Source organism: Lampetra fluviatilis, chromosome 25 (assembly GCF_964198595.1).
Source record: "Lampetra fluviatilis chromosome 25, kcLamFluv1.1, whole genome shotgun sequence".
In the NCBI taxonomy this organism is placed as follows: domain Eukaryota; kingdom Metazoa; phylum Chordata; class Hyperoartia; order Petromyzontiformes; family Petromyzontidae; genus Lampetra; species Lampetra fluviatilis.
In genome coordinates, this window is record NC_136299.1 from 9,302,114 (window position 1) to 9,329,058 (window position 26,945).

Sequence of the window (26,945 nt, forward strand, 5' to 3'; positions counted from 1 at the left end):
TATATAGGAAATCAAGAATAGATCACTAATGGAGGTGAGCAACATAGCCAATGGTTATTAGAGTGTCTCCGTTAGTTAATTGGCAGGTCGCGTGCGGTGGGGTACAGTGTGGGTACTCGGACCTCTTCCGCGACATTTCGCCAGTGTGGAAGAGCAGGCCAACTACCCTGCAGATCGGCTCTAGAGGTGCCAGTATTGGAAGCCTTTTTTCGCCAGCAATGGCGTGAGCAAGCAATCGCATGGCTGCACTTTTATCTTTGCCAGAGCCGCATGCGGCTCTTTAAGGGCTGCTTCGTGACGTTATTTATTAAGCATTGAGTCTTATAGTGAATTCTAAAAAAAAAATTATTTTCTTGTTATTTGGATTTGCCGACCCCGTGGTCTAGAAAATCCCAGATTGGTTTGAGAGTTTTTTTACTTGTGTAAAGACGAATTGGACGCACTTGTCTTGAGATGGTTAATTTTATTAAGGCGCCACGTGCTCGCACTTGACCCCACTGCAACAGCCCTGAGTCTCCCGCGCATCTCCCTTATATACGCTCGCTCTACCGGCAGACTCCACCGTCCTCTTGCGTCACCTGGCCACGCTCCTATTCTCGATCATTCCCGCAGCCACCAGTCCACTCGCACTACAAGTTGACTCTGTCATTACCTCACGTGGCCACTAGTCCACTCACACAGTAGATTGACTCTACTGTCATTGCACTTGTATGACTGCCACAGTGGGAGCAGTAGCAGCGACCGTAAGAACGGAATATCATTGCACAACAGCTAAAAGCAAGCAGTTGGCACGAACGGCGACAGTAAGGAGGCACGCGGTTGTGTTGAGTTATGAGTTGGGCTCAGTATTTCCTGCAGAAGTGGAAATTTGGCTTGTGCGACTCCAAACCATTGGTGGTGGTTGGGGGGATTGTGGGAGAGGGGGGCGGTCAAGCCGGAACGTAGCAGGCTGCCGTGTTGCGTCGCGCTGCCTGCGAAGCTGCCTTAGCTGCCAGCCGCCCTCTTGATTGCAGCGAGCTCCTTCGGCTTTCTCTTCTGTGCCAAAGCCATCCTTAGCTCTGGAGGGAAGGTTGTGGCACCGCGCTGGCAGCAGGGTGAGCAGGCACTGCAAACAAAATATTAACCAACGCACCATTGGCCTGCTGTGGAGAAAGGCCATTACCCGAAACGTCGCCAATTTTTTAATTAGTTTTCCTCCCGTGTGCAGCGGTTTTGGTGAATGTCTTTCGTTTTTGTTACTTCTGTAACTCCGAACAATTATTGCGATGGTACAAATCATGAATTTGTCCAAAGTTGGAATGCCGCTGCCATAGCTGGAGGGGAGCACCCAGCTCCTGCCTCGCTGCACCAGGTTAAAATCGATTCCTCCATCCACTTTGAGGGCCATGTCTACCAGACTGATTGTTTTGTCTCATCCACCACACTGTAGGTCATAACAACTCACCCACCCGCCCACTCACCAACTCACCCACTCGCTCACTCATTTACCAACTCACCCATCCACACTCTCACTCATCCCACTCACCACACTGTAGGTCATAACAACCCACCCACCCACCCACTCACCAACTCACCCCTTCACCCACTCACTCACTCATTTACTAACTCACCCGTCCACACTCTCACTTATCCCACTCACCACACTGCCACACTGCGGATCGCCCAACTTCACTTTCCGCCTGTTCCCGCGCACCGCTCCACTTTGGAATTCCCTCCCTTAGTCTCTTTCCCCAAGCTCTGATAATGACAACCTCACTCAACAAAAGAAACGCATTCACTCTTCATCATTTACACCTCCAGTCGACGCTGTTTTTGTCGCTCGCCGCTTGTTATTTTGGGTATATGGGCCTGCGTTCCGCAAAACTACACTTTAGTAATTGGCACCCTTCAGTGCCAATTCTGAGACTTTCCTGCGGCCCTTTCTGGGTCGGCGATCTGCGCCTTGTTTTGACCCAGCCAAGCCGTCGTGCACAAAATGCTAATTCAGCCGGGCCGCTCGCTGTGTGCTCGTGAACAATTACCCCCGCGGTCTCTTCGAGCGAGCGCTCCCGATGAATGGGCTTGTGTCCGCCACACTGGCAACTTCGCGTTCTCTTCTTCCAACGGTGACCGACTGTCGCGTTTTCGGTTTGTTTGTCACTCGCAGTGGTCGTTGTTTCATCTGCAAAACAGAGTTGTTTTTTTGCTTTGTTTTTCTATTTTTTTTCTTCTATTTTTGGTCTGATTTCTGTTTATTTCGGTCACTCTGTGCTCTGCTTTGTTGAATTCGTTTTTTTTTGGCCTTCTGGTGACCCCGGCTCACTCTCGCAAGTGAGGCTGTTCCCCTGGTCTCTTTAAGTTCTCACCCGGTTAAACAAAATAGCCTTCGAACTTAAACTTCCTCATCATCATCATCACCACCATCATCTGCTGGATGAAGGCGACCCAAAGGCATCACCATCACGCACAGTCCTGCGACTAAAAATCTACGTAGCTCCAGTAAACGAGTGGATCTCATTTGCTCCATCTCCGCGCCGGACGCTCTCTCGGGCGCGTTTCCTCCGTTGGCTGCCGCTACATCGTTATTCTCACCCACCGGCCATCGTCCTTTCTCGCCACACTTACTTTTCTCAACAGTAAACCATTTATATAAGTAAATAAATTGTCAATGTGCTCTGTCAGCACTGACCTTCAAAAATAGAGGGGGTGGGGGTGGAACTGCATAAACATTTTTAAACGATAATAACAATAATAAAAACAGGTGTTTGCTACGAGCGAGCGGGTGGGAAACTTGTTGGAATTTTACGTCTGCCCCGCTCCCCTACACAATCCCATACCCCCCCCCCCCCCAATGGCGCTTGCCTTTCCAATGTGTGACTCGTATCATGAACCGGGCTAATGTAAATGATAAGCAGAATTATCCAAATTTATCAGATCAAATGTAAATTTTGGTTTGGTCGTTGCATCAACCCCGTTGGCATAAACTCTGTAACGTGAGCTTCTAAAACGACCCCTCACTTTGGATGAGGTTTTTTTTCGGACCAAAGCACACAAAACTGTCAAACAAACAAACGCACGCACAGATTTGCCGCTTGGCATTATTCGTACGAAACGGTTGATCGATTCTCTGTAATATTTCAATCCACTGCTGGATGAAGGCCTCCCGACAACGTGCCAAGCACCGGGGGTTGTTCGGCCGTAGCTCGCCTCGCTGCTCGGTGCCGGTTTCTGAAAGGGGGCGAACGTCCCTCGCCACCCACGTCACCCGTGGCCGGGAATCGAACCGGGTGGGGTGGCGGGTTCGGTGCATTGCACCGACCGCCGCGCCCAATTTACTTTTATTAACTGCAAAAAAACGACTTTAGCATATTGCTTTCGCGAGCTTTACAACTCTTCTCGAGCAGCGGATTGATTTCTGGATTAGGGAATAAATCTTTGCATTTTTGGTCCAGTTGATTCCTTTTTTTTTGTTACACTCACTTATTCATTTTAAAGTAGTTTATTGATTAACGTATAAACGAGGCTAAGCCTCGTGTGGTTTTAATCCGAGCCGGTATGTTCTCTGCAGGTGTGGTAAGGGTTGCGGTAAATCTCAGTTCACGGGCTTGAAAGGAGCCATGATCTGTGACTGAAACGGAGAGAACACGCTGACATTCCACGAATTGCCACAAAATGTATTTCACTTCTTCAGACAGCCCTGCACCCTAACCACGCCAACTCATTTTAGTTTTTAAAGAAAAACAGAGGCATGTCTATCAACTCAACCTGTTGTCGTCGCTATATCCGCCAGATGACCACTCGACAACCTCAGCTGTTTTCATCAAACGTTGGTTGGAATCGCAATTGAGCGGTGGCACAGTGGTTAGCGCACTGCGCTATCGACCGAGGCGGCCCGAGTTCGATTCCCAGCCACGGCTAACGTCAATGGGGAGGGATATCTGAACCTGTCCTGGTGGGTGGGGGGGGGTTTCCCCTCTTCAGCAACCCAGGACTGACCAAGATAGTGAAGTATGGTCAAACAACCTCAACGTTCTCTCTTTCGGTGCGGCGGCTGCGGCGGTGGCAGCTGTTTCCTGCTCTGTTTGTTCGCCGAGTTGAGCCAAGAGCCGTGTTGTACATACGTATGTACGTTGAACCTCTTTCTCACCGTACATAGGCAACTGTGCCAATCGGAGGTGCTACGTTCCCACCTCCCATTGTCAATGTCCCAGCCACTTGCCCACGAGGCCACGGGGGACCGCAGTAGCGGGGTTGAATTTGGGGGAGCCGCAGTGGTGAGATTTTCACTCCCTCGCCTGGTATACAGGAGGTCGTGGGTTCGATCCTGACCCCGACTCCTGGATATGGAGTTTGCATGTTTTCCCCGTAATCACGTGGATTATTCTCCGGGTCCTCCGGTTTTCCCCTCCACATTTAGAAACATGCGTTGAGAGTATTCTGCTGCTGTAAATTTCCACATGGCAAGCCCCTTCGTTAAGCTATCATTTGTGATAACCAGGTTGCTTCTGAAAAAATAGCTAAATAGCTCGGTAGGCCTTACGTGGTTGGTTAAAAAAAATAAACGCCTCACATCGCGCGCCACGATCTATTCGTTGCAGAGAGGAACATCGGGAATGAGGAGGAAGAGGAGATGTTTTGGTCACGTGGGAGCGTCCGCGTGCACGCTCGGTTCCATTGTCTCTGCTCCGCAGACCGGCAGCGGCCGCCACGTTACCGTGGGTGGCCGAGTTCGCACGGCCACGGGCGATGAAAGTAACTCTGCACCGGTTTAAAGACATTCAGTGTCTTGGCACGTCTGTTTTCCATCATCATCATTGGCAGCAGGAGCCATGGTCAATCCACTGCTGGATTAAGGCCTCCCAAAAACTGCTGCCATCTCTCACAGACCTGCGGTGTAACGATCTGCCCAGAACCTGCACACGCGCCGATTTCATCGCTCCATCTGCTTGGTGGACGTGACTCACTGCACTCACTTGAGAACTCAGCTTAACCTTCGTTGGGTGGCTCAAACCCAAATTCGAACTCGGGATCTCAGGCACCCCAGTAAACGTGGAACTTTGGAGCAACGCTGGTCCGACGGTTCCAACCACATTCCAACGTAGGGGGCCCAACATTCGAATAATTACTGGGTCGGCTTGCTGATCCACTGAGCTCTACCCCAGTCACCTCTCACTATTATTGCGTAAATTTCGATTTAAAGCTTTCGTGACTGCAGGGATTCATCTTCTTGGTTCTTCCGGTAAATTTTGATTTAAAGCTTTCGTGACTGCAGGGATTCATCTTCATGGTTCTTTCGGTAAAGTCATGTAGAAGGGAAATAATAAAAAAAAAACATAATAAAATAAAATTCTCACGACGTTTCGGCCACAACACAAGCAGCCGTCCTCAGGTGAAGAACAGAGCTGTCGGAAAGACAGCGCTCCAATGAACACCGCCAAGCTTGGCAGCGTATTTAAGCTGGATGGGAGGAGCAGAGTGCCTTGACAAAGGAGTTTACATATCAACAGAGGAATTTAGCATAGAAGTAGCTATTGTAACGTGAGAGATTAGCATGATGTTAAAGTGAGAAATTATCACGTAACTGGGAGATTAGCATGATGTGAATGTTTTTTTATTTTATTATTTCCCTTCTACGTGACTTTACCGAAAGAACCAAGAAGATATTATTGCGTAGTTTACTTTCTAACGCGGTGGAACTGTCTGCTCGTGTTCCAAGGATCCACCCCGTGGCGCGCACCGACGCGGGGGCGTACCGCTGCCGCGTGGAAGAGAGCCAACAAGTGCTGCTGTCGGACGAAGGCTTCCTCAGGGTCGAAGGTCAGTGGGCATGCCACTTCACGATCTTTCATTTGCCCTCAAGCACATGAAGGGATGCCTCGTTTGGAGGCAAGGAACGGATTCGCCGCCTTCTCCTCCCATGCTAGTCGCTGAAGCTGCCTCTCGTCATCATCATTGGTCGGCCATGATTTTTCCACAGCTGGGTTAAATTTTCAGATAGCTTGCTTTTTTAAATCCTTTATATTAATTTCGCTTGCTTGCTTGCTTGCGCGCTTACGACCGTGCAAATATTTCGGTCGTTTTTTAACCCACTTCCCGTGATCCAATCGAGCTGACATTTTACACTTTTTAGGAAAAAATAAATTATATTTAATTACCAATTGCTTAATGGTGGCAGGCAATCATCTGACCCATAGGTGGCAGCCATCTCAAGCCAGAGGACGAGAGGACTCTAGCCGCCACGCATATAAAGGATTTATAGTGAAAAACTTTGTTTTTACGGGTTAATTTTTTCCCTCTGCCCATGACTGCCTCTCTCTCTCTAGAATAAATAATGCTCACTGTTGCCGCGTGGCGTCGTGAGGTGCGATCGCGTTCACGTACGTATATGTACGTTGACATTCTTTCGCACCATACGTAGGCAACCGTGCAGGTTGGAAGGACAACAAACCAAACACAAAAAGCAGTTACAAGAAAATGACTTTCCAATCTAGATTAAAAAACGCATAGCTCCAGCGGCTTCCTAACATCGGAAGGAAGAGCGTTCCAGACGGCCGCAGAAGCGCATCTAAAAGCGCGCGATGCGACGACCGTCTTTCTTCGATAGCCACACAGAAGCCGCTGCCGCGAGGACGACCGGAGTTCGCGTGATGATGGTTTTAAGCTCCTGGACGAGATCAGCGAGGGATTGTTGTTCATTTGTGGCAAGCGCTCTGCGTGTGTAGCGGGTACGACCTTTTGTCGTATCCGTTCGACAACCGGAAGCCAATGCAATGTCGCAATTCTGACCTCGTACGGTGCGCAACGCTCCGCGCGCACCCCCCTCTTCCTTCTCTCCTCGCCAGGGCTGCCCAGTTTTACGCAGGACCCCGCGAGCGTGAGCGTGTTGCGGGGGGCCGCCTTCAACGTGACGTGCGCCGCCGAGGGTCCCCCCGATCCCGTGCTCATCACCTGGTTCCGTAACGGGGCCCCCCTCAACCACGCGGAGGAGTCCCCCTCCGTGCTGCTCGTTCGAGGTGCGTGCGCGCGGGTTTGGGACGCGACGGAACTGCCGAATGTTACGCGGTGTTGGTTCGTTCGTTTTGTTGATCTCTTGCGTCATCTGCGCGCCACCGTCGTCGCGAGACAAAGGATCCGTTCGGATCTCTCGTAGGGGCTCGTTCCAAATCTCCGTGCGCACAGAAGCAAATATCTGGTTTGGCCGCGATGTCCGACGTTCTGCTCCGTTGCCGAGAGCTTCTTCAGTTGCGTCTGCAGCGAGACCGGACACGTTTGAGGGCGACGCATTGGCGCGTGGTGTTTGGAGGTTTGGTGAAAGTTGGTGTGTCTTGCTCCGATTGGCCGGGTGGCATCTTCAGTAGAACGCCTGTCTTGGCACAACAGGGGGTCCCGCTGTGTCCTCTCGCAACAACGTGAACATTGTGAGCGCACGTGTCGGAGAGAGGAATGTCTTGTGCCTGTAATGTTCGTAAACAACGCATTAGTGAATGAAACAAAACACCAATGGCAAAAACACTTCCCTGTAAAAATGTGCACGATTGCAAATTTTATCAGCGGTATTTTTTGTTTATCAAGAATCTGCCGACCAGACTTATGAAGATTCACCCCCCCGCCTCCACCTAGAGCCCTCCCCCCTCCCTTACCCCCCTCCGTCGCCCCCCTCCTCCCCATTTACATTTGATGAATCATCACAATTCGGGGTCAAAATTCCATTCAAGAACCAATTCTTTATATGCATTTACATTGTGGTCCATTGTAGCGCATCTTGTGGCCACGGAGGTCATGGGAACTAATGACACGCGACGTCCACAAAGAGAAGGATTAAACCAACTCACACACCGACCAGCCTGGTGAAGTATGGTCAAACAACCCCCAGGAGCAACGTGACGACATGGGGAGCCTTTCACCCAACAGTAGATTAACAAACCGCTGTTGATTATTCCTAATTTTTTTTGCGGTGATACGTCCGTGAGCTTCATGAAGTATGCAGGCAGTGCAACTGCACCGAGGCCTGACGGGCAAACAGGAGAGGCCCGAATGGGGGGTATGGGGCGAAGGGTGGGGAGTGCACGGAGGCGGTGGGGGGGGGTACAGAGGAGGAGGGGGGGGGGCCCATTACGTTCCTCGCACCAGGGCCCTCGCCAGCTGCGGTTGCAAAACTCTAGGGACCCACATGAGCTGAACATCTCAAGCGCTGGAATTGGATGACACTGCGTTATTTTGTCATCTGGTGGAACAAGCAACGCATTTGAAACTGTTCCCATTGAGTCGTCAAGTTAGAGATTTGGACGAGGGTGGGGAGGTACGGGAGAGTTCGGGGTCTACTCATCCTGTACGCGTGTTTGCCGACTCGGCATATGAATAAGAGGAATATGTAAAAGGAAATAATGAATAAGATCTTCAGCTGCTCACACTTTTCTTTGCCTGTTTGCATAACGTTGGTCATTCATATAAAGCAAGTGGCAGAAGTGAGGAATTTATTTTCCCATTGTGAGCAGAGTTATGTAACCAGAGCTTGCTTAGTCATGTGTTGGCATTCGTATTGTTTATGAAATGCGACTCTGCAGGGAATGATGCAGCATTGGACGAATGCTTTGAAATCTATTTGTAAATTGTTTAATTTAGAAGAAGAAACTATTCACGTGCTTTGACGTGCCTCTGTCGTCACATACGAGGGTCCGTACATTGGTTAACTTGCACAATCCACTGCTGGATGAAGGTCTACCTGCTAGTGATGCGTCTGTTGAAGGTGTAACGGTGCAATGGGCTGTAAGTGCCCAGTTGGCATTGGGCTACGAAGAGAGGGCGAGGTGGGGACCCATGGGGTTTGTTTGGCCATACTTCACCACGCTGGTCAGAGTGGGTTGGTGAGTGAATGGTGGGAACCAGGACCGGTCCACGTCAGAGGTCGCATTCGGGTACCCGATACCCATACCCTACCCGATACCCGGCTACCCTTACCCGGCCGGGTACGGGTACGGGTACCCGTTTGCGACCCTGGTGCGGCCGGGTACGGGTACGGGTAGGCCGTGAGTCACTGGTGAGTCACCGTTTGTCACTCATTCCCAACGTCTTGTCTCTTCTCACAATTCAAGTTCCTAGAATCAACCCACCCGCGCCTGCAACGTGGCCTCATCCCAGAGGTCGCAATCGGGTACCCGTACCCTACCCGATACCCGGCCGGGTACGGGTAGCCAGGTATCGGGTAGGGTACGGGTACCCGATTGCCACCCTGGTGCGGCCGGGTACGGGTACGGGTAAGGAATCAAAACCCGTTTGCGACCTCTGGTCCAGGTACTACTTGCCGCTGATGTTAGCCGTGGTCAGGATTAGAACTCTGTGTGTATGTTGAACTTCTTTCGCAACATACACAGCCAGTCGTGCTAATTGGAGATGTGGGTGGGAAGGACAACAAACGGTTCTAAAGAAATGAGTTTTCAATATAGATGAGATCAAAGTGCATAGCTCCAGTGGCATCCTAATATCAGGAGGCAGACTACCGCAGAAGCGCATCTGAAAGCACGCGATGCGGTGGCCGTCTTTGTTCGATGCCTCGCCAAAAGTCGCCGCTGCTGCTGCGAGGATGACTCGAGTTTGCGTGACGGTTTATGCTGCTTGAGATCAGAAATATATTGTGGTTCATTTGTGGCAAGCGCTTCGAGTGTCATGAATGCGAACTCTGGCAGCTGGGTTTATAGCGGAGGCTGCTGACAAATGCGCCACCGATCCACCGCTCGATATTTAAATGCCCCGTTTGCTCCGTGCTACATTCTTTGCCGAAGAAGCTTCCAAGCTCCCGGCACGTGTCGCGAAACATCGGACACCGTGCTGAACAGCACGCGTGGCACGGCCCGAAAACGCCATCAGAGACGGTGATAATTGGGATGCCAAAGTGGCGAGATGTTAACAACTTCGCCTTGTATACAGGAGGTCGTGGGTTCGATCCCGACCCTAACGCTTGTTGTATACTTGGAGTTTGTGTGTTCTCCCTGTGGTCGCGTGGATTTTTCTCTGGTTCCTCCGGTGTTTCCCTCCACATTTAGAAACATGCGTTTATTGTTTTTGGCTGCTATAAATTCCCACATGATGATAAGCCACTTCTTTGAGCTATCATTTGTGGCCAGGTCACTTCTTAACAAAAAGCTATAGAGCTCAGTAGGGCCTTAGCTAATAAAATAAAATAAAAATGGTTAAAATAGTTTTAATTTGTCGCCCATCTCCGAGGCCTACAAGGCACAGGGCACGTGACAACACGGCGATTGTCCACAGCTCAGGGGCCCGCGGGGTGGGATAGCGATCTTTGTAAACAGCAGTGCTTCTCTGCTAAAAAAAATTCCATTCATTCCAGGAGTGAGGGAAAAAAACGCTCTTATCCTCGGACAGAACGGGAACACATTTTTTTATGCCGGGGGGCATTTTTCACGATTTATTATATATATAAAAAATTTAAAAGCCGAACATATTTTTTTCGGTTTGGAAAACAATTTTGGATAGAAACCCGTCGTGGGTCATTGATAACACGTGTCCTTCCAAGACTATCAGGTTGTGTTCAATTACCGCGGAACGATACGCATTAGATACTTCATAATTTACTCATTGGCTAGAGCTTTGGGCGTTGGGATGGTGGCGAGATGTTGAGCTCCGTTGCTCAGTGCGCAGGAGATCGTGGGTTCGATCCCGGACCCTGGCAATGTTGTATAATATTTGACATTTGGAGTCTGAGTGTTCTGTCTTTCTCTGCTCGTGGTGGATTGAGAATCAACGCGCATTGATATGACTTAGCTGCTCCTATGAATTCCCACGTGCGATGGTGATAGCAGCCACGATCAATGAGCTGTCATCGCGTGTGGTCAGGTCGCCTATGAATGACGAGAGCTCGTAGCCCAGTGGGCTTTACCTGGGAAAAATGAAATACAGTCGTTAACGTTTCTTAGTTTTTGTTTAAGTTTTCTGAAGTGCCCCACATATAAACCCGGGTCACCGGGTTCGTCGTGCAGAGCACGAACCATGATACTACCGCTCCCACCACACGTATGACCTTGACCCTGTACACAACACACAAAGATCCCCCATTTACTCTTAACAGGCTGTTGGGGCAAGTGCTGTTAGCGAATTGCATCTTTGAAGGCTGACATGGCACACGAGGGAGTGGGTGGCCCGCACCACGCCCTGCACACACCGATACCAATACCCACCATTCTCCACTAAGTGATGGTGACATCACCATGGCACCCGTGCCAGGCCAGGTGCACCTTGAAGTCATGTGAAGTGTCAAAGGCTCGCTGACAGGAGGTCTCTGGACAGACCCAGGTGCCATGGGTTGGCTGACCGTGATGACCCGTAGTTACACCAGCTGTACCCCCTACTGTGCCAACTGCACACACACACCGACACACACACACAGACACACACAGCCCGCGGAAATAGCAGCGGCGTGTTCGGCTGCGCTCCGTGTACCGTCGCGTTTCCACTTTTTTAGTTTTTGCGGAAGAAAGTGGCGCTCGACCGCTCTCGCGAAACACTCGCATCCCTTCCCCCCGCACGACATTTAATTCGAACAACAACACAAAGTAATCATTACAAATCAAGCGCTTTTCAGCATCTTGACTGTTAACTACCTCGTTTGGTACACAGGAGGTCGTGGATTCTTTCCCGATCCTGGCACCTGCTGTATATGTGGAGTTTGCGTGTCTCTCTTTCTCTATCTCCCCGTGGTCGCGTGTTTTTTTTCTCTGGGTCCTCCGGTTTTTCCCACCAAATTTAGTATCGACACGCGTTTAGAGTATTTGGCTGCTGCAATACATTGCCTTACCTGCATTTTATATTTTTATTATTTTATTGTTTCCCTTCTACGTGACTTTACCGAAAGAACCAAGAATATGAATCTCTGCAGTCACGAAAGCTTTAAATAAAAAAATAACATTAGTTTATACTTTAGTGGAGTGTTGTTGCATTGTTGTTGTAGGCCTTTGATGTCATCCCACTACTGCTGCTGCTGCTGCCACTGTCTTTACACCACAAATGGCTCTGTTGAGAAACGCACAGCAAAATCGCCCCGCCACTCACGGATCCACACGAGCAAACTTATGGAACAGTGTCTGTAAAACTCCGTGCCTTCTTGATATCCTTCCCGCTAAAATAACGATCGCGCGAATACCAAAACGTCCTCACGATTTTATTTATTTTGCTTCATCAACAGCATCGATGACTCCTTATTTGTCCATACTTCCAACGAATCTCTGTGACTTTCTCAAACACTTCTTTCCATCGGCCCTTTGGCAAACCCACCTTGCGGTATCATTTCCCGAAGAGCGACGGGCGCGTGGATCAAACCCGGGTCGCCGTCTTGAGCTCTGCGCTTCAGTCGTGCCGGTCCTCGCTCGACAATTCGCAGCAGATGTCGGATCGGCTCGCAAATTTGCGCGGCTCTGCCGATCGGAGGATTTGTGTTTTTTTGAGGATTTGTTCAGAGGCTGTGGCTTCAGCGAACATTCTTTTCTGTTCCCCCAGGAGAGGAGACGAGCGCCAAGTATTCGTGCCACGCTTCCAACGCGAGGGGCGTCAGCGTCTCCCACAATGCACTGGTCAACATCAAAGGCGAGTCGGGCAGCACTCTCTTTTTTCTTGTTCGGGGGCTCATTTTAGCCGGGCTCGGTCACCAACCTCGATAATCACGCTTTTAGCTTTTCACACATTATCTCGTCATGTGCCGGAAGGAGAATCTGGCAGCGGTGGCCACGCTCGCTGCACGTGGCTGCTTGTAACGCAACGCTGTGGAGGCAGCAGCGAGGGTTGGTGGATCGCGTACACAAACACACAGACGTTGCGACACTCCCTTCCCGTGGGGCGTCCAGTAGGAGCCGTGCCCTTGCTCACCAGGAGGAGGTGGTACAGCAGAGTGCGGATTAATATCATCTGTGCGTGGTTGCCCACTGGTTGCCCCCTCACTCGCAAGCAGGTTTTCTCCGGATGCCCTGGCTTCCTCCCTCGTGTTAACACTCATTAACTGTCTCTCTCTGTATCTCTTTCCCTGTCTCTTGTGTGTTTTTCTCCCTACATATCTCTCCCTGTGTCTCTCCCTCTGTCTCTCCCTGTGTCTCCGTGTCTCTCTCCATCTCTCCATGTGTCTCACTGCGTGTGTCGCTCTTACCATCTCTCGCAGTTTCTCTCTCTCCGTCCCCTCTCTTTCTCCCTTCTTCTCACTGTGTCCCCTCTCTCCCTCTCTGCGCCGTGCCACACTCACAGTCGTGCCCACCGCCCCCGGGGCCGTGTCTGTGCCGAGGGCGGCCGCCCACTCCCTCAACGTCTCCTGGGTGGCCGGCTTCGAGGGATTCTCACCCATCGCGAGCTGCATCATCCAGGTGGCGTGGCACTCCTCCTCCACTGTCGCAAATACATACATAGATCAACGGATAGGAATAGAGGCGGCCGGGAGGCTCCGAGGTTAAGGGCAACTCGGGCGACATCGCTGAGAACCTGGGTTGGAATCCAGGTTTCGGCCACCTGTGCAGTGGGGTTGAAATATTTCAAGGATTGGGATTAAAATGTAGGTGTGCTAAGGTGGTCAGGTGACCCATGGGGTGGCCAGAGGCTCTGCTGAGAAGCCAGCCGAGTTGGAATCCAGGTTTCGGCCACCTGTGCAGAGTAGGGTTAAAAGATTTCAAGGATTGGGATTGAAATGTAGGTGTGCTAAGGTGGTCAGGTGACTCATGGGGTGGCCAGGTGACGCATGGGTCAGAGGTTCTGCTGACAAGCCAGCCGAGTTGGAATCCAGGTTTCAACCGCCCGTTGTTATACTGGGTTCTCAAGCCTAGAGAATGGACAGTCTCAGACGGACCGGTCACCAATGGCTGCATAAAAAGAAGACATCGCGTTAAATTTTACGCCACACTCAATTTGGCTGAATTGCAGAGAATTAGAAATATCACGTTGACCGTCTCGTGACGAGCGTCACTTTGCTGCAGGGTGCTTGAGAAGGTGCTGGCCCGTACTGTGCGGATAGGAGGGCACTTGAATGGGATCTCAGAAGCAGTTCTGTGATATCCCCTTCCATGGGCCATTTTCATGACACCACAGCTGTAGGACGTTTGGAAAAACAACGTGGAAAAAATGACAAAAAATTGCCACGATTAAAAGGGGGGTGAAGGTGCCCATTAGGGCGTCCACCGGGGAGATTGAGCAATGAGACCGGCTTGTGCGCAGACGCTGGGAGGATTGCTGCGTCACGGAACCAAGAGGAAAGGCGATTGGGGCGGCCTTCATCCAGCAGTGGATTGATCATGGCTGATGATAATGGTGATTAAAGGCATGCCTTAAGAGCATTTTGCCCTCTGCTACCAGATTCTAAGAGAGGGCCTCACCTCGGACACCAGCATCACCAGCAGACCCACCCTCCCTCCACGTGGATTCACCTCCACTGCCTCCACCACAAACTCCTCGACCACAACCGCCTCCACGGGCCCTGCCTCCATGCCTCGTGGCTCCGCCTCCAACACGACAGCCAATGAGCAAGCCTGGGAGGTCACTGCCGCCCCCTTTCCGAGCTGGTACGTGATTGAAGGATTGGCCGCCATGGCAACGTACCAGCTGCGAGTCGCCTGTGACAACGAGGTCGGCCGCTCTGATTGGTCGGATTGGTCACAAGGCAACACCACGGAAGGGGGTAAGTGTGAGCAGGTGATGACGTTTATTAATAGCTATGAGATGTTTACAATTCACTTTTGATTACCCGTGGACGCAGGTTTTTGCAGCCCATATTATCATTCGTAAGTGATTTTTGGTTAAAGCCACATAATGACGTGGCCTAAGTTGTCCCACGAAAAATATTTTGTATATATTGATTTTAAATATATGAAATCAATTTTTAATTAAAATTGGTTGTGGGAATTGTTCTTAAACTTACCGGCGAGTGAGCTGCAACAACTTATAACCGGCGCGATGAACGTTTGTGCACCACGTGACAAATGTCATTCGTTTGGCCGTGTCAGGTGGTGGAGGGTTAAATGACCACAACTTCGGCCCGGATAATTACGCGGCCAAACCTCCAAAAAATCAACAGTGAATCGTCCTTCAAAAGAATAATTTCGACTGCTCGTTCATTTTAATGTGCTCCTCCAACGTGTCGTGTGTCGCCGTGCGCCAGTGCCGGAGGTGGCGCCCGAGAACGTCTCGCTGATGCAGAACGGGGACTGGATCGACGTGACGTGGGCAGAGGTCCCTCCGACGCTGGCCAACGGCGCGGTGCGCGGTTACCGCCTGATCTACTCGGTGCATGGCGCCCCACCGGTACGGCACTACCATAATCATCGTCGTCGTCGTTGTCAGCCGTGATCTATCCACGGCTGGCAGAGATAGTAGATGCGTTCCTGAAAAGTGCCACGTTCAGTGAAAATGCGTTAAACGAGGAGTTACCGCTACTGGGAATCACGTGTGTGCTGTGAACTCGGCCTGCCGTCATGCCGTGGCGGGACAAAGAACTGAGATGAGGGTACGCCTCCGCGCACCGTATCATTTGGCGTACCGTATCGTGCCGCTCAGCCGCGCATCTCAATAAAGTATTTGGTCGTCGACCGCTCAGAAACCGCATTGTGACGGTGCGCGTTCTGCGTTCCGCGTTCCGTGAAAAGTGTTCTTCTTCTTCAGTCGTCTTGTTGTTCGTGTTTGTGCACCACTGGCAACGCAGCAGCGGCATCGGTTAATTTGCGCGTTAAAAAAGATAATGGCAATAACGACAATGATTGACAGCCAACTGTCGACGCGTGCGGCGCCGCGCTCGCCCGCAGGAGGCTCTGGACGCCGGGAGGAGCGCGCAGGCACGGCTCAACGTCTCCGCGGTGGGCGGAGGCAACCTGACGGTCCAGGTGCTGGCGTACACGGCGGCAGGCGACGGGCCGGCCAGCGCCGAGCTCACCGTCCACCTCCACCAGACCGGTGAGTACTGCGCGGCAGGGTAGGGGGGGGGGGGCCTTCATCCGGCAGTGGAGAGACCGCGGCTTCATGCTATTCTCGCAGCTGGGCTGCGGCCACCCCCGGGCCAAGCCCTCTGGCCCGTTTTCTCTGGGCCCGAGGGTCGTTCAGCACCATGCGGCCTGCGCCAGAGGTCGCAAACGGGTTTTGATTCCTTACCCGTACCCGGCCGCACCAGGGTCGCAAATGAGTACCCGGGCCGGGTACGGGTTCCCGTTCCCTACCCGTACCCGTACCCTACCCGAAATGACTGACAAACAGTGACTCACCAGTGACTCACGGCCTACCCGTACCCGGCCGCACCAGGGTCGCAAACGGCTACCCGTACCCGGCTGGGTATCGGGTAGGGTACGGGTATCAGGTAGGGTACGGGTATCGGGTACTCGGTTGCGACCTCTGGCCGTCGCGTTGCCCCCCGCGGTTCGTCGCTGCCCCCCCTTCCCCCGCGGTCCGTCGCTGCCCTCCATTCGGGACCAAGTCCCCGAACTGTCGCGCCACGTCTTGGGTGTAACCTTCAACCTGCGTAATCATCTCTGTGTTAGCCGTATTTGTCTGGCTGTCTCTCTCTGGGTCTCTGTATAAAATGTGGGAGGGTGGGTTGGGGGGAGGGCACGGTAACTATCGTAAACTCAATGCGACGGGAAATAAACTTAGATTTTATGTGTAAAGGTTGTGTCGCTATTCAGGACTCGCAGGTGAGTTTTGCCCTGAAGGCTACCTCTCGGCTTCCGGAGTGCGGATCGAATACTTATACTTACGGACGAAAGTGGTGCACGTCGGAATCGCGCGTTGCGTGATCCAAGGTGTTGCGTAATCGCGTGTTGCGTAATCCACGCCCAAGCGTGAATTTTCTTCGACGTGTTTTTCAACGCCCCCTTCGCCCCACCCCCTCCACCACCGTGTGAAGACGGCCAACGGAGGCGCCACAAATCTGTGTGTGTGTGGCTAAAGTGGGGGGTGGGGGGAGGGACGTCTGCTGCTGTGGGAAGACGCGGTGCTCTCCTGCATTGTAAAATAAGTCATTCTTTTTTATGATGGGGAGTGGAAACGCACGCAAGACAGATATGGCTGGGCTGGTGGGTGTGTAAGTAGGTGGGTGAGTCGTAAACATGTAGTAGGGCAGGCAGCTAGGAGGATAGATCAGAAGGAGGTTCCACGGTATGTGGGCAGACAAGACGGGTGGGTAAATAGGTAGGTTGGCTATTTAGTTGGTTGATATTATGTTTCATATTATGAATAATTTATCCTGGAGGCAGAATCCGATGAGCTATGAAGCTCTTTTTCCACAGGTGTCCAGTATGGGCGTGTCAGCGAGTTGCGTCAACAAACGATACAACAACAACAAAAAACGATAGGAGTGCAAAATAGAGAAAAAGTAAGCAAGTCGCTAAAATAAAATAAATACAAATCCACGTACAAGTTGCATGAGTGCATTAATTTCAACGCCACATGCAAGCTTGGCAAGGCAGCAAAACAACAACAACAACAATAGTCCCAGACCACACAAAGACAGCGCATAGCCCCTCAATAAAATTGCACATTAAAATTGAACTGTCGTAAGGTTCAAAGTAACAAATCACGTTTGTAAATGTTAGCCATACCTTTTTTAGTCTGTTGAGTCTATGGAGCACAACTAAAATAATGCGAGGCAGGCAAGCAGATTTGATGATAGCCAGACAGACGCTTAGACAAACAGAATGATAATAAGATGGACAGAACGGCAGGCAGTCAGACAGGAGGGGGAGAGACCGACAGACATCGATAAACAGGCAGACAGACCAACATGCGAACAGAGAGACAGACAGACACGCAAAGAGTCAGACGCACACAGAGAAAAAAAGCACCCATATTATCCTCCCCTGACCCAAACGCTCCAGATGGAATCTCAGACGAGGCAGGTTGTGCAGGGTGCGACGTGGCGCGAATTACTTCCTCTGCAGCGCAAAAGCCAAGCGCCACGTTTTCACTACCAAACCATCGTTTTCATCATCACGCCCTCTCTGGCCTCTTGGGAGGCGTCATGGAAAAAGGAGTAAAACTTTATTTTTATTTTAAAAGGGGTAAGGCCCCACTGAGCTACGTAGCTCTTTTTCAGAAGCGACCTGGCCATCACGAGTGAAGCGTGGAAATGTTTTGCGGCCAAATACCCCGGACGCGTGTTTGATTCTAATGCCGCCCGCATCATCACGTCACGAGACGGAGGCAAGGTGGGGGGGGGGGGTCTCCAGTCGGAACGCTCGCAGGCAGCGGCACCTCGCCTCATGCCAGAGAAGAAGAGGATGTCACGGAACTGCTTCTGAAGTAACTTGCAATAAGCCTCTCTCTCCACACACTGGGCACAGAAGCCCGCAAGGAGTGTTTGTCGCGCATCAGTAAACCCAAACATTATTCATTTTTGATTTGAAGCTTTCGTGACTGCAGGAATCCATACTCTTTGGTTCTTTCGGTAAAGTCACGTAGGTATAAAATAAAATAAATCACCGATTTAAAATAAATCGCTGATTTATTTTAAACCTACGTGACTTTACCGAAAGAACCAAAGAGTATTATTCATTTTCAGTAGAATTGGAATCGTTCTCCACCCACTGCCACGTCCCGGATATTATAAATATCCACAACTCCATCAGTGTGTCTCCACATAAGCCCAAGGATCTGTACGTGAGCATTGTGGTGTCTACGTTAGCATATAGTTCTCGATATAAATCTATGGACCTCTGTGCGACTTGTTTGGTGACCGAGCTGAGCCCATCATCTCGCTACCGGGTTCGACTGCTGTGGCTGGGCCACAGCAGTCGAACCCAGGATCTCAGCGGTATCTCCGACGCGACGTGGGCCATGCAGTTCCGCTCGCCGACCTGGGCTCCGAGTCTTCGTGCGTGACTCTGCTCGTACGCCCCCACGCCCCCCCCACCACCCCCCCGCGGCAGCACAACGGAGGTTAATCACCGGTGCCATCGGCGCTGAGATACGCGCCGGCTCCCGCTCCGCACACCGCCACATGGGCACGGTGGTGAGGGGTGGTGGTGGCGGGTTTGGGGGGGGGGTGGGGGGCTGCGGTCGTGGGTGGATGTGTGGCGCTTGTTGTCACTGCCATCGCGTTGCAGGCACCCGAGTGAAACCGGAGCTCGTGTGGGTGCCTTCCTCGGATTTAGTTCTGCAGTGCAGACTTCTGTGGAATGCGATGAATCGATGGGCGGTCTGTGTGCGCGGGTGTTTCATAGCGCGTGCCTGCTTTGTGCGTCAGTGGTGAGGAGTGGGCGTAGTGGTGGCTAGATCACCGCAGCGACAAGCTTGGGTTTGATTACCGGCCACGGCTAGCGTCTCTGGCGAGTGCAATTCTGAACCGCTTGCTGGGCATTCGCTGGGTCGACTCAGCCTCAAATGAGTACCTGGTATGGTCTGCGGAGACAAAGGCGGTTGGGCATGGTACTGCGTACCCACTGCCTCGTGTACTGTGCCAGCCTTCATAGGTGCTCGCTAACAGCACTTTTGCCCCAACAGTCTGTTAAGGCTACAGGGGTGATCTTTGTGTTTGTGTGCGTGTGTGCACTTGCATGCGTGTGTGTTTTCCTACGTATATACATACACGTGTGCGCGAGTGTTTGTATCCGAATCGTGTCTCCGCCTGTGATGATCTCACTGGGTGGGTATGCATCATGAAGCTGTACCGTGGAAACACCCTGGACCCTTCCAGTGGCAACACCCGTCGCCCCCAAACCCAGAAATTAGGTGACGTCTGCCTTCAACGAGCAGGCGGCCAATTGCACAGCCGTAATGCTGTGGTGAGCGGTGAGCTGAAAAGTGAATGGTTTATACGCTGCCTTAAATACTGTACTCGGTTTCACTTGCCGTGCTGTTGCCCTGCCAACCTGCTCCGACGGACTGATCGAAAAGTTGGACAATGAGAAACGAAAACGGAGTTAAACAATCTTTAAAGTCTGCATCTTGAAGACCGCGTCTGAAGCGACAGGCAGATTGACTGTCGGCGAGCACCTATTGAGGCCGGACTGGCCCACTACGAAGTGGAAGCACCAGCACCCCAACTGGACGCGGGAGACACTGACGCGTTTCGCCATTCTTAGAGCCCATCAGCAGGGCGCGTGCCCTGCCATGCACCGCTACGATTGATTGCGTTACCGTAGATGATCGCGCCACCGCGCGCCATCGTGTGCGTGCGTCTCGCCTACACCTACTCGCAGATCTGCAAACGGTTGGGACGAAAATGAAAAAATATAAATCCAAATTCAACGCTGACTTAGGCCAAGCAAGAAAATTCCACTTAATCCAGAGCGTGGGTGGGTTGGGTTGGTGCCGGGGGCTGCGCGTGGGTTGGTGGTTGTGGTGGTGCCATGGTGCGCAGTCCACTGGTCTGCAATTCGCAATTCATCAGCCGGCTCGGTAATTGGAGCAGTCCGCCCGACTAGCAGCTGCGTTTGGCTTTGCGGCGACGCCAATGCGTGACGTGGAGCGAGGAATCAATTTCCACGCCTCTGAGATGTTGTTTCTGCGATTCGTTTGTCCTTCGCCCGTGGGCTGTGACTATCGTAAACACGAAGGGGGCTTTAAGTTGTTGGCTGGAGACTTTCCAACGCCCACGTCACCCTGGGGGCTCCCCCTACACCCGCCCCCCCCCGCCCCTTCCCAGCAGTGAGATGGATCGCTCTGCCGTCATGAAAGTCCGTGAACTTTCACATGTGCAGGAGCGCCCAGTCCTTGTTGAGTGCAGATTGCGCGATGCACACAAACGAACGCGGTGAAAGGTGGCGCACTGGTGATGAGCGCCGCTGTGTTACGAACCTGGCAGCACCGAGGTTGATTCCCGGCCACGGCTTGCGGAAGTGGCGAGTGAGATCCAAACGAACTGATCTTGGGTTGGAATCCTCTGTGATGACTCAGCCTTAAATGAGTACTCTGGTGCAGAGTGTAAACCACCTGCACCACTGGGAGAGGCGAGCAAACGAAGTTGACGACGAAAGACAGCGGAGGGCGGAGGAAGATGATGAGAGTCAGACCGATACCCGCGTAACGCGACGTGCGGGGAAGTCGTGAGAGCAGCTTCCTGGAGATGACCGCGGCGGTGACGTGGCTCTCGGTTCTCCTTCTCCACGACGACCACGGACACGACCTCGGATCTGTCCAACCCCCGCCCCTCTTCCCCGCCAAAGACAAACAAATTATATAATTGGCGGGGCCGTAATAGGTGCTCGCAGACACAAAGGTCCCCCGTGTAGCCTTGACAGACTTTTCGGGCAAGTGCTGTTAGCGAGTAGCACCTATGAAGTGACAGCACGGCACACGAGGGGGTGGGTGGCCAGCTCCGCGCCCGGCCGCCTTTGTCTCCCCAGTGGCCATGTTTACACACCGCACTAATTGTAAGTTCTTTAGGCGACCTAAGGGCGGCCCAGGAGTGGTTCAGATAAAATCGTCGCCGGTGTTGGCCGTGAGCGGGAGTCGAACTCGGGCGGCTGAATTCGTAGCGATGGCGCGCTAACCGCTGCGCCACCGCTCGCCGTACACCCCCCACCCCGCCGCCAAACACCCACAAGCGCAATCGTCGCACGTGTGACAACGCGTCGCGGCCGCCGCGTGCCGTCACACGAAAGCGGTCAATTCTACAGACATTGCGGCAGTTTAGGAAATTCCACTAAAACAATCTTCCGAGTGCACTGCTTGATTTCCAGCTGAACGTCCCTTTTTGAGGGCGGACTTCATGTTTTCCGGATGCGTTGCCGACGCAGGGGACTGAACGTTACCGTGCTTTCCCGTGCCGGCCACGGCAGAAATTGTTACCAAAACAAATTCTCACTTGGGTTACTGACCGGACAGACACGTGAGCGCAGGCCCGTGAACGAATGGGAGAGAGAAACTCGTCCATGTTTGACTTTTTTGGGGATAAAACTACCGGACGGCGAAAAGGCGTGATCGTCACCGTGAATGAAAATATAAAGAGATAAAGAAACGCATTTGTTGTGACGTCTAAGCCGGAGTTATGAATATTCAGGGGCAGCCCTAGAGGCCTGCGGAGGGGAGGGGACTGGACAACCAAATGTCCCTTTGGGCCACTGAATAGTAATGATTAGAGATTTACTTGTAAGTGATTTGGATAAGCAATAGTTGTGTCCGAGAGTTGGTGAATTGCTAAATACACAGATCCTCTAACCCACACACACACACCCACTCACCGACCCCACCTAATCACCAACTCATCCACCCACTCACCTACTCACTCGCCCACTCGCCTACTCATCACCCATCCATCCGCTCACCTACTCAATCGCCCGCCCACCCTATGGAGATGGACATTCCATAGCCAGCGTGTGCATTGAGTTTGGTGGGAAACGTGCGGAGACTCTGAAAGAGAATGTTGTTCTTTGGTATTCCCCCCCCTGTTATTTTAGTGGGGTATCTGTCCGTGGATCACCCGGTATTTGAGAGGAGGTAGCGTGGGCGCTTTTGGCTTCCTGCCGTCACGGATTCTCTCCGTCGCATTTTGAGATCAAAGCGCCGCTCCCTTCGCAGAGCCCGGTTGTTGCCTCGATAAGCCGATGAAGAAAGCAAGTTTTAAGGAAAAATCATGCATAATAGTGCACGACGCTCTCGGAGGGTTGGCCCAGTTCAACGGAGGCCGTATAGAGATGGACATTCCATAGCCATCGTGTGCACGGAGGCCGTTGAACTGGCCCAACTTATTAAAGCCAATGCTTTCATCCGGTGGGCCGGTCCTCCAGTTCTCACAAGTGGCGAGGTCTCCGATGGGGAGGGAGCACGACTCCAGCCCAAAGCTTCATTCGCACTGCGTGAACATGCTCCAGAAGAAGACGCTGTTCTTCTGCATATTCAAGCCTGGAAGAGCGGAATGGCGTTCAACAGACCTCACAAACACATTGTGAAAGACCAAAAGCTTAAGATCTCTGGGTTTGATCTTCCACGAAGCTCATGGTCCACCCTAAAACGCATCCACTGCACAAACCATGGCAGCAGTAGATGTGGATACCCTGATGATGCACAAACGGAAAATTGAAAACTGTGGTCTTCCAGAACATACACCGTACAACGTGTAACGACGCAATTCCCCGATCGACAAATACGAAGGAGACATCGTGGCTATACGCTCCACTCGCTGCTCCTGATGTGGTTGTCTGGGCTTGACCGCCTGAATGTGCAATTGTGGTTGTTGCTCTGCATCATGAGCCGTACGAAAGAAGAAGACTCGAGAGTTGTGGTGCTCCCCCCTCGCCGCCCACCACCACCCCATTACGGACAGACACACAGATGGACGGAGCCAAGGCACTGACGCTTTCTCGACCGTATTCGCAAAGCGTTAGACATTGTGGAACATCTGCCGCGCGAGTGATTTTGATGGCTCACCCCACGCAGCCTTGGTAGGTTCGGCGGAAGAACGAGGGTGGGGGGGCTGAGGATACAGAAGCGTGGCGGGGTATTGTGGTTGTGGGGATGTGGTAATGTTGCGTATTCAGGGCTGGCAATATTTCATGAGAAAAGTGAAGGATGTGGCTGTTTTAGGAAGTCAAAGCCAAACATTATAAATATCGTCGCCCACACGCAGGCGATATGATATTACAATTTTAAATGAATATGTTCGACATTGTACAGATGTACACTTCTCAACATTTTCATCCGCTCGCATCATCTTGGTGCGGTGGCGCAGGGGTTAGTGGACCACTGTGCTATGAACCCTGCGACCTGGGTTCGATTCCCGGCCATGGTGAACATCAGCGGCGAGTGATATCCACAAGGATCTCTTATGACCTTTGCCTCCTTCGCCGGCGCACCGCGGACGTTGTTCTGCACGATGCCCGACGTTTCGCCCCATGTGCTCATCGAGTTCCGGAAGAGGCTTCCAGCACGTGAAGCCAAACGTCGGGACGGAAACGAATCGGGGCATTTTGATGTGTTTATTTTCTTACTTTGAAATTCTCTTCTCGCGTATGAAAGCGAAATGTTCAGGAGACAGATGCCAATGTCGAGGTCTGCTGCTGCTGCTGCTGCTCTTAGCCACGACGATAGAGCTTCGTGTCGTTTCGCTGTTTCTGCTCCGTTAAAGGAGCACAGATCACAGTGATTCATCTTCTTGGTTCTTTCGGTAAAGTCACGTAGAAGGAAAATAATAAAATAATAAAAATAAAACATAATAAAATAATTCTCACGACGTGAAGGAACAGGTCTGTCGGATAGACGCTGTCTTTCCGACAGACCTGTTCTTCACCTGAGGACGGCTGCTTGCGTTGTGGCCTAAACGTCGTGAGAATTTTATTTTATTATGTTTTATTTTTATTATTGTATTATTTCCCTTCTACATGACTTTACCGAAAGAACCAAGAAGATGAATCCCTGTAGTCACGAAAGCTTTAAATCGAAAGATCACAGTGAGTTTACTGCGCGGCCCATAGCTTGGGTTGCACAACCGCAGTCGCTCTCCTGCGGCTTGTGTCTTTAATGTATCTCTCTGCCTCTGTGTCTCAATGGATCTCTATATATACCGTATAGTTTTGCTATTTTTCCTCTGTTGAAGAACGCAGCCCACAGCGATTGACACATTGACCTGCAGAGTCCTGTGAGATAGAACATCTACTACTCAAGGGTGGTGGAGGGAGGGAGGAGGGCCCTCTTTGCTGTTGTTTACCATTGGGTGCGGTTATTTTAGCCAAGTGGAGGGCAAAGAGAGCTCAGCCCACACGGGACTTTGACTTCTGAACTGACGGAGGCACCGAGAGGCGAGACGATAATTGCCCAGTAAGTGCCAATCCCAGACGAGTACGGCAAGTTTTATTGTATGGGGCGCCACAGTGGCGAGATGTTAACTACCTCGCCTGGTATACAGGAGGTCGTGGGTTCAATCCCGACCCTGACGCCTGCTGCTGTATATTTGGAGTTTGCACGTTCTCCACGTGGTCGTGTTGATTTTTCAACACATTTAGAATCAACATCACGCATTTAGAGTATTTGGCTGTGATACATTTCCACGTGATAAGCCACTTCGTTGAGCTATCGTTTGTGATCACCAGGTCACTTCTAAAAAAGAGCTATATAGCCGAGTGGGCTTTACTTGGTAAAAAAAATAAAATGGTAAATAGTAGTTGAGAAACAAAGAGACCCATGAAGTTGCATTAAAGTCAATAAACATGCGTGCGACTCGGGCCATGCAGCCCACGCTGTGGACCATATCGTCAACCCAATGAGACAAATAGAGACCCATAGAAACCCCCAATAGAGACGCGTAGAGATTCATAGAGACATACAGAGATGCATTGAAGACACAAGCCAGAGCCGTGCGACTGTGGCCATAGCTATGGACCGCATCGTAAACCCACTGAAGTCTGGGCTCCTTCAACGGAGGGGTAGGATCAGCAAAACGACACAAACTCTTGTGGCCAGCAGCCGCAGCAGACCTCGACATTGGCCCCGAGCTCCTGAAATTATCGCCGCTGCCATCGTTGCGCGGGAACCGAATCGTCGTCGTCATCACAGACGCACGCAGACGCACGGTGGCAAGATTTGCCGAGTGCTGCACAATCAGAGGAGGTAATAAAAGCTCCCTTATCGCTCTCCAGAATTGCGTGACCACCCCCCCGCCCCCCCTCCCCCCTGTCGCGGGTGTGGAGACCTGCAGCGTTTACCACCGCTGCTGTCGGGGTTCATTACAGCGATTACAGCGGGGACATAAAGAACACAACCGGCTACATTCCTGGGGAGTGCGTGAGCCTGTGGGGGTCTGATGCTGTCTGTCTACTCAGCCGCTGCTGCTGATGCTGACGCTACAGACACTGCTGATGATGCTGCTGCTGATGCTGCTGCAGACATGCTGCTACAGACACTGCTGCTGATGCTGCCAATGCTGCTGCTGCTGTTGATACTGCTACATACACTGCTGATGCTGCTACAGAGACTGCTGATGCTGCTGCAGACACTGCTGCTGCTACAGACACTGCTGCTGATGATGCTACAGATGCTGCTGCTGATGCTGCTGCTGATGCTGCTGCTACACACACTGCTGCTGCTACAGACGCTGCTGATGCTGCTGCTACAGACACTGCTGCTGATGCTGCTGCTGTGTAAGCCAAGCCGGCTGTCGCCGCCGATGTGCTTCCCGATGCCGCCTGTGAGTTTTGAACGTGTGTGTACAGCTCGCTTATAAATCCACTGCTGGATGAGGGGCTCCCCACGCCGTGCGGGGTCGTTGGGGTTAATTTGACTGTCCCTCACCGCGGTGGTCAACGCCGGTTGGTGAAGGCGGACTTGCCTCGAGGTGGGAACGCAGAAGCGCAGTACAACGACGGATTGTTCTGCACTGCCCCTTTGCTGACCCCGGAAACGTAGTGCCGCAGCAGCCTATAACACGCCCTTTTGTTTGAGTCTTGGGACTCAGCCTTGCTGAGTCCCAAGACTCTTTTCAGGAGGGTCCTGCTACATCGGAACGTTTGGCCATGAATTCCACGACGTCGCGTGGGAGGAAACCATCGAACAAAAATGGTCATCGCGCGCTTTCCCATGCACCTCTGCGGCCGTCTGGAACGCTCTTCCGATATTTGGAGCCTTATAAATCTGAGTTTAAAACGAATTTCTTCAGAATTAAATTTTTTGTCTTAAGTTTGTTGTCCTTCCCCCGCACCTCTGAGCAGCGCGGTTGGCAACGTACGGTGCGCGAGAAAGCTCAACATACGCATGCGCAAAGCCCAACGCAGCGCGCACACGCACGAGGGGGTAACAGTCGGTACACCCGAAGCCCGGCTCCACACAGAGAGGTGCACGGCCCCCGCTTGCTGTACTGCCATCTCCTGGCGACCAGCTCGCCGTCCGGCAGCAGGGAGTTTCCCCAATGTCCCCAAATCTCTGCTTGATCCACCAACCCTTGCCTCCAAAGTGCCGGATGCGCCACAGCCACTGCCATGCTACTCAAAAAAACCTCGCAGCCTCGAGCAATGAAAGAAGCTTTCACGATTCGTTTTGTTTTACTGTATTTTAAACCCGCCGCCTGGCATGCG

At 52.0% G+C, this 26,945-nt stretch overlaps 1 protein-coding gene across 2 annotated transcripts in view; it reads left to right on the forward strand.

Annotated features, from left to right (window-relative positions):
• Positions 1 to 26,945, forward strand: part of AXL (AXL receptor tyrosine kinase) — a 72,136-nt gene that overhangs the window by 12,981 nt on the left and 32,210 nt on the right. For both annotated transcript variants that reach the window (XM_078868211.1, XM_078868212.1), the window contains exons 3-9: positions 5,696 to 5,796; positions 6,822 to 6,992; positions 12,487 to 12,573; positions 13,222 to 13,337; positions 14,317 to 14,638; positions 15,119 to 15,261; positions 15,759 to 15,906. In XM_078868211.1, the coding sequence (XP_078724337.1) occupies positions 5,696 to 5,796; positions 6,822 to 6,992; positions 12,487 to 12,573; positions 13,222 to 13,337; positions 14,317 to 14,638; positions 15,119 to 15,261; positions 15,759 to 15,906 (1,088 nt within the window). The remainder of the gene's footprint in view (positions 1 to 5,695; positions 5,797 to 6,821; positions 6,993 to 12,486; positions 12,574 to 13,221; positions 13,338 to 14,316; positions 14,639 to 15,118; positions 15,262 to 15,758; positions 15,907 to 26,945) is intronic.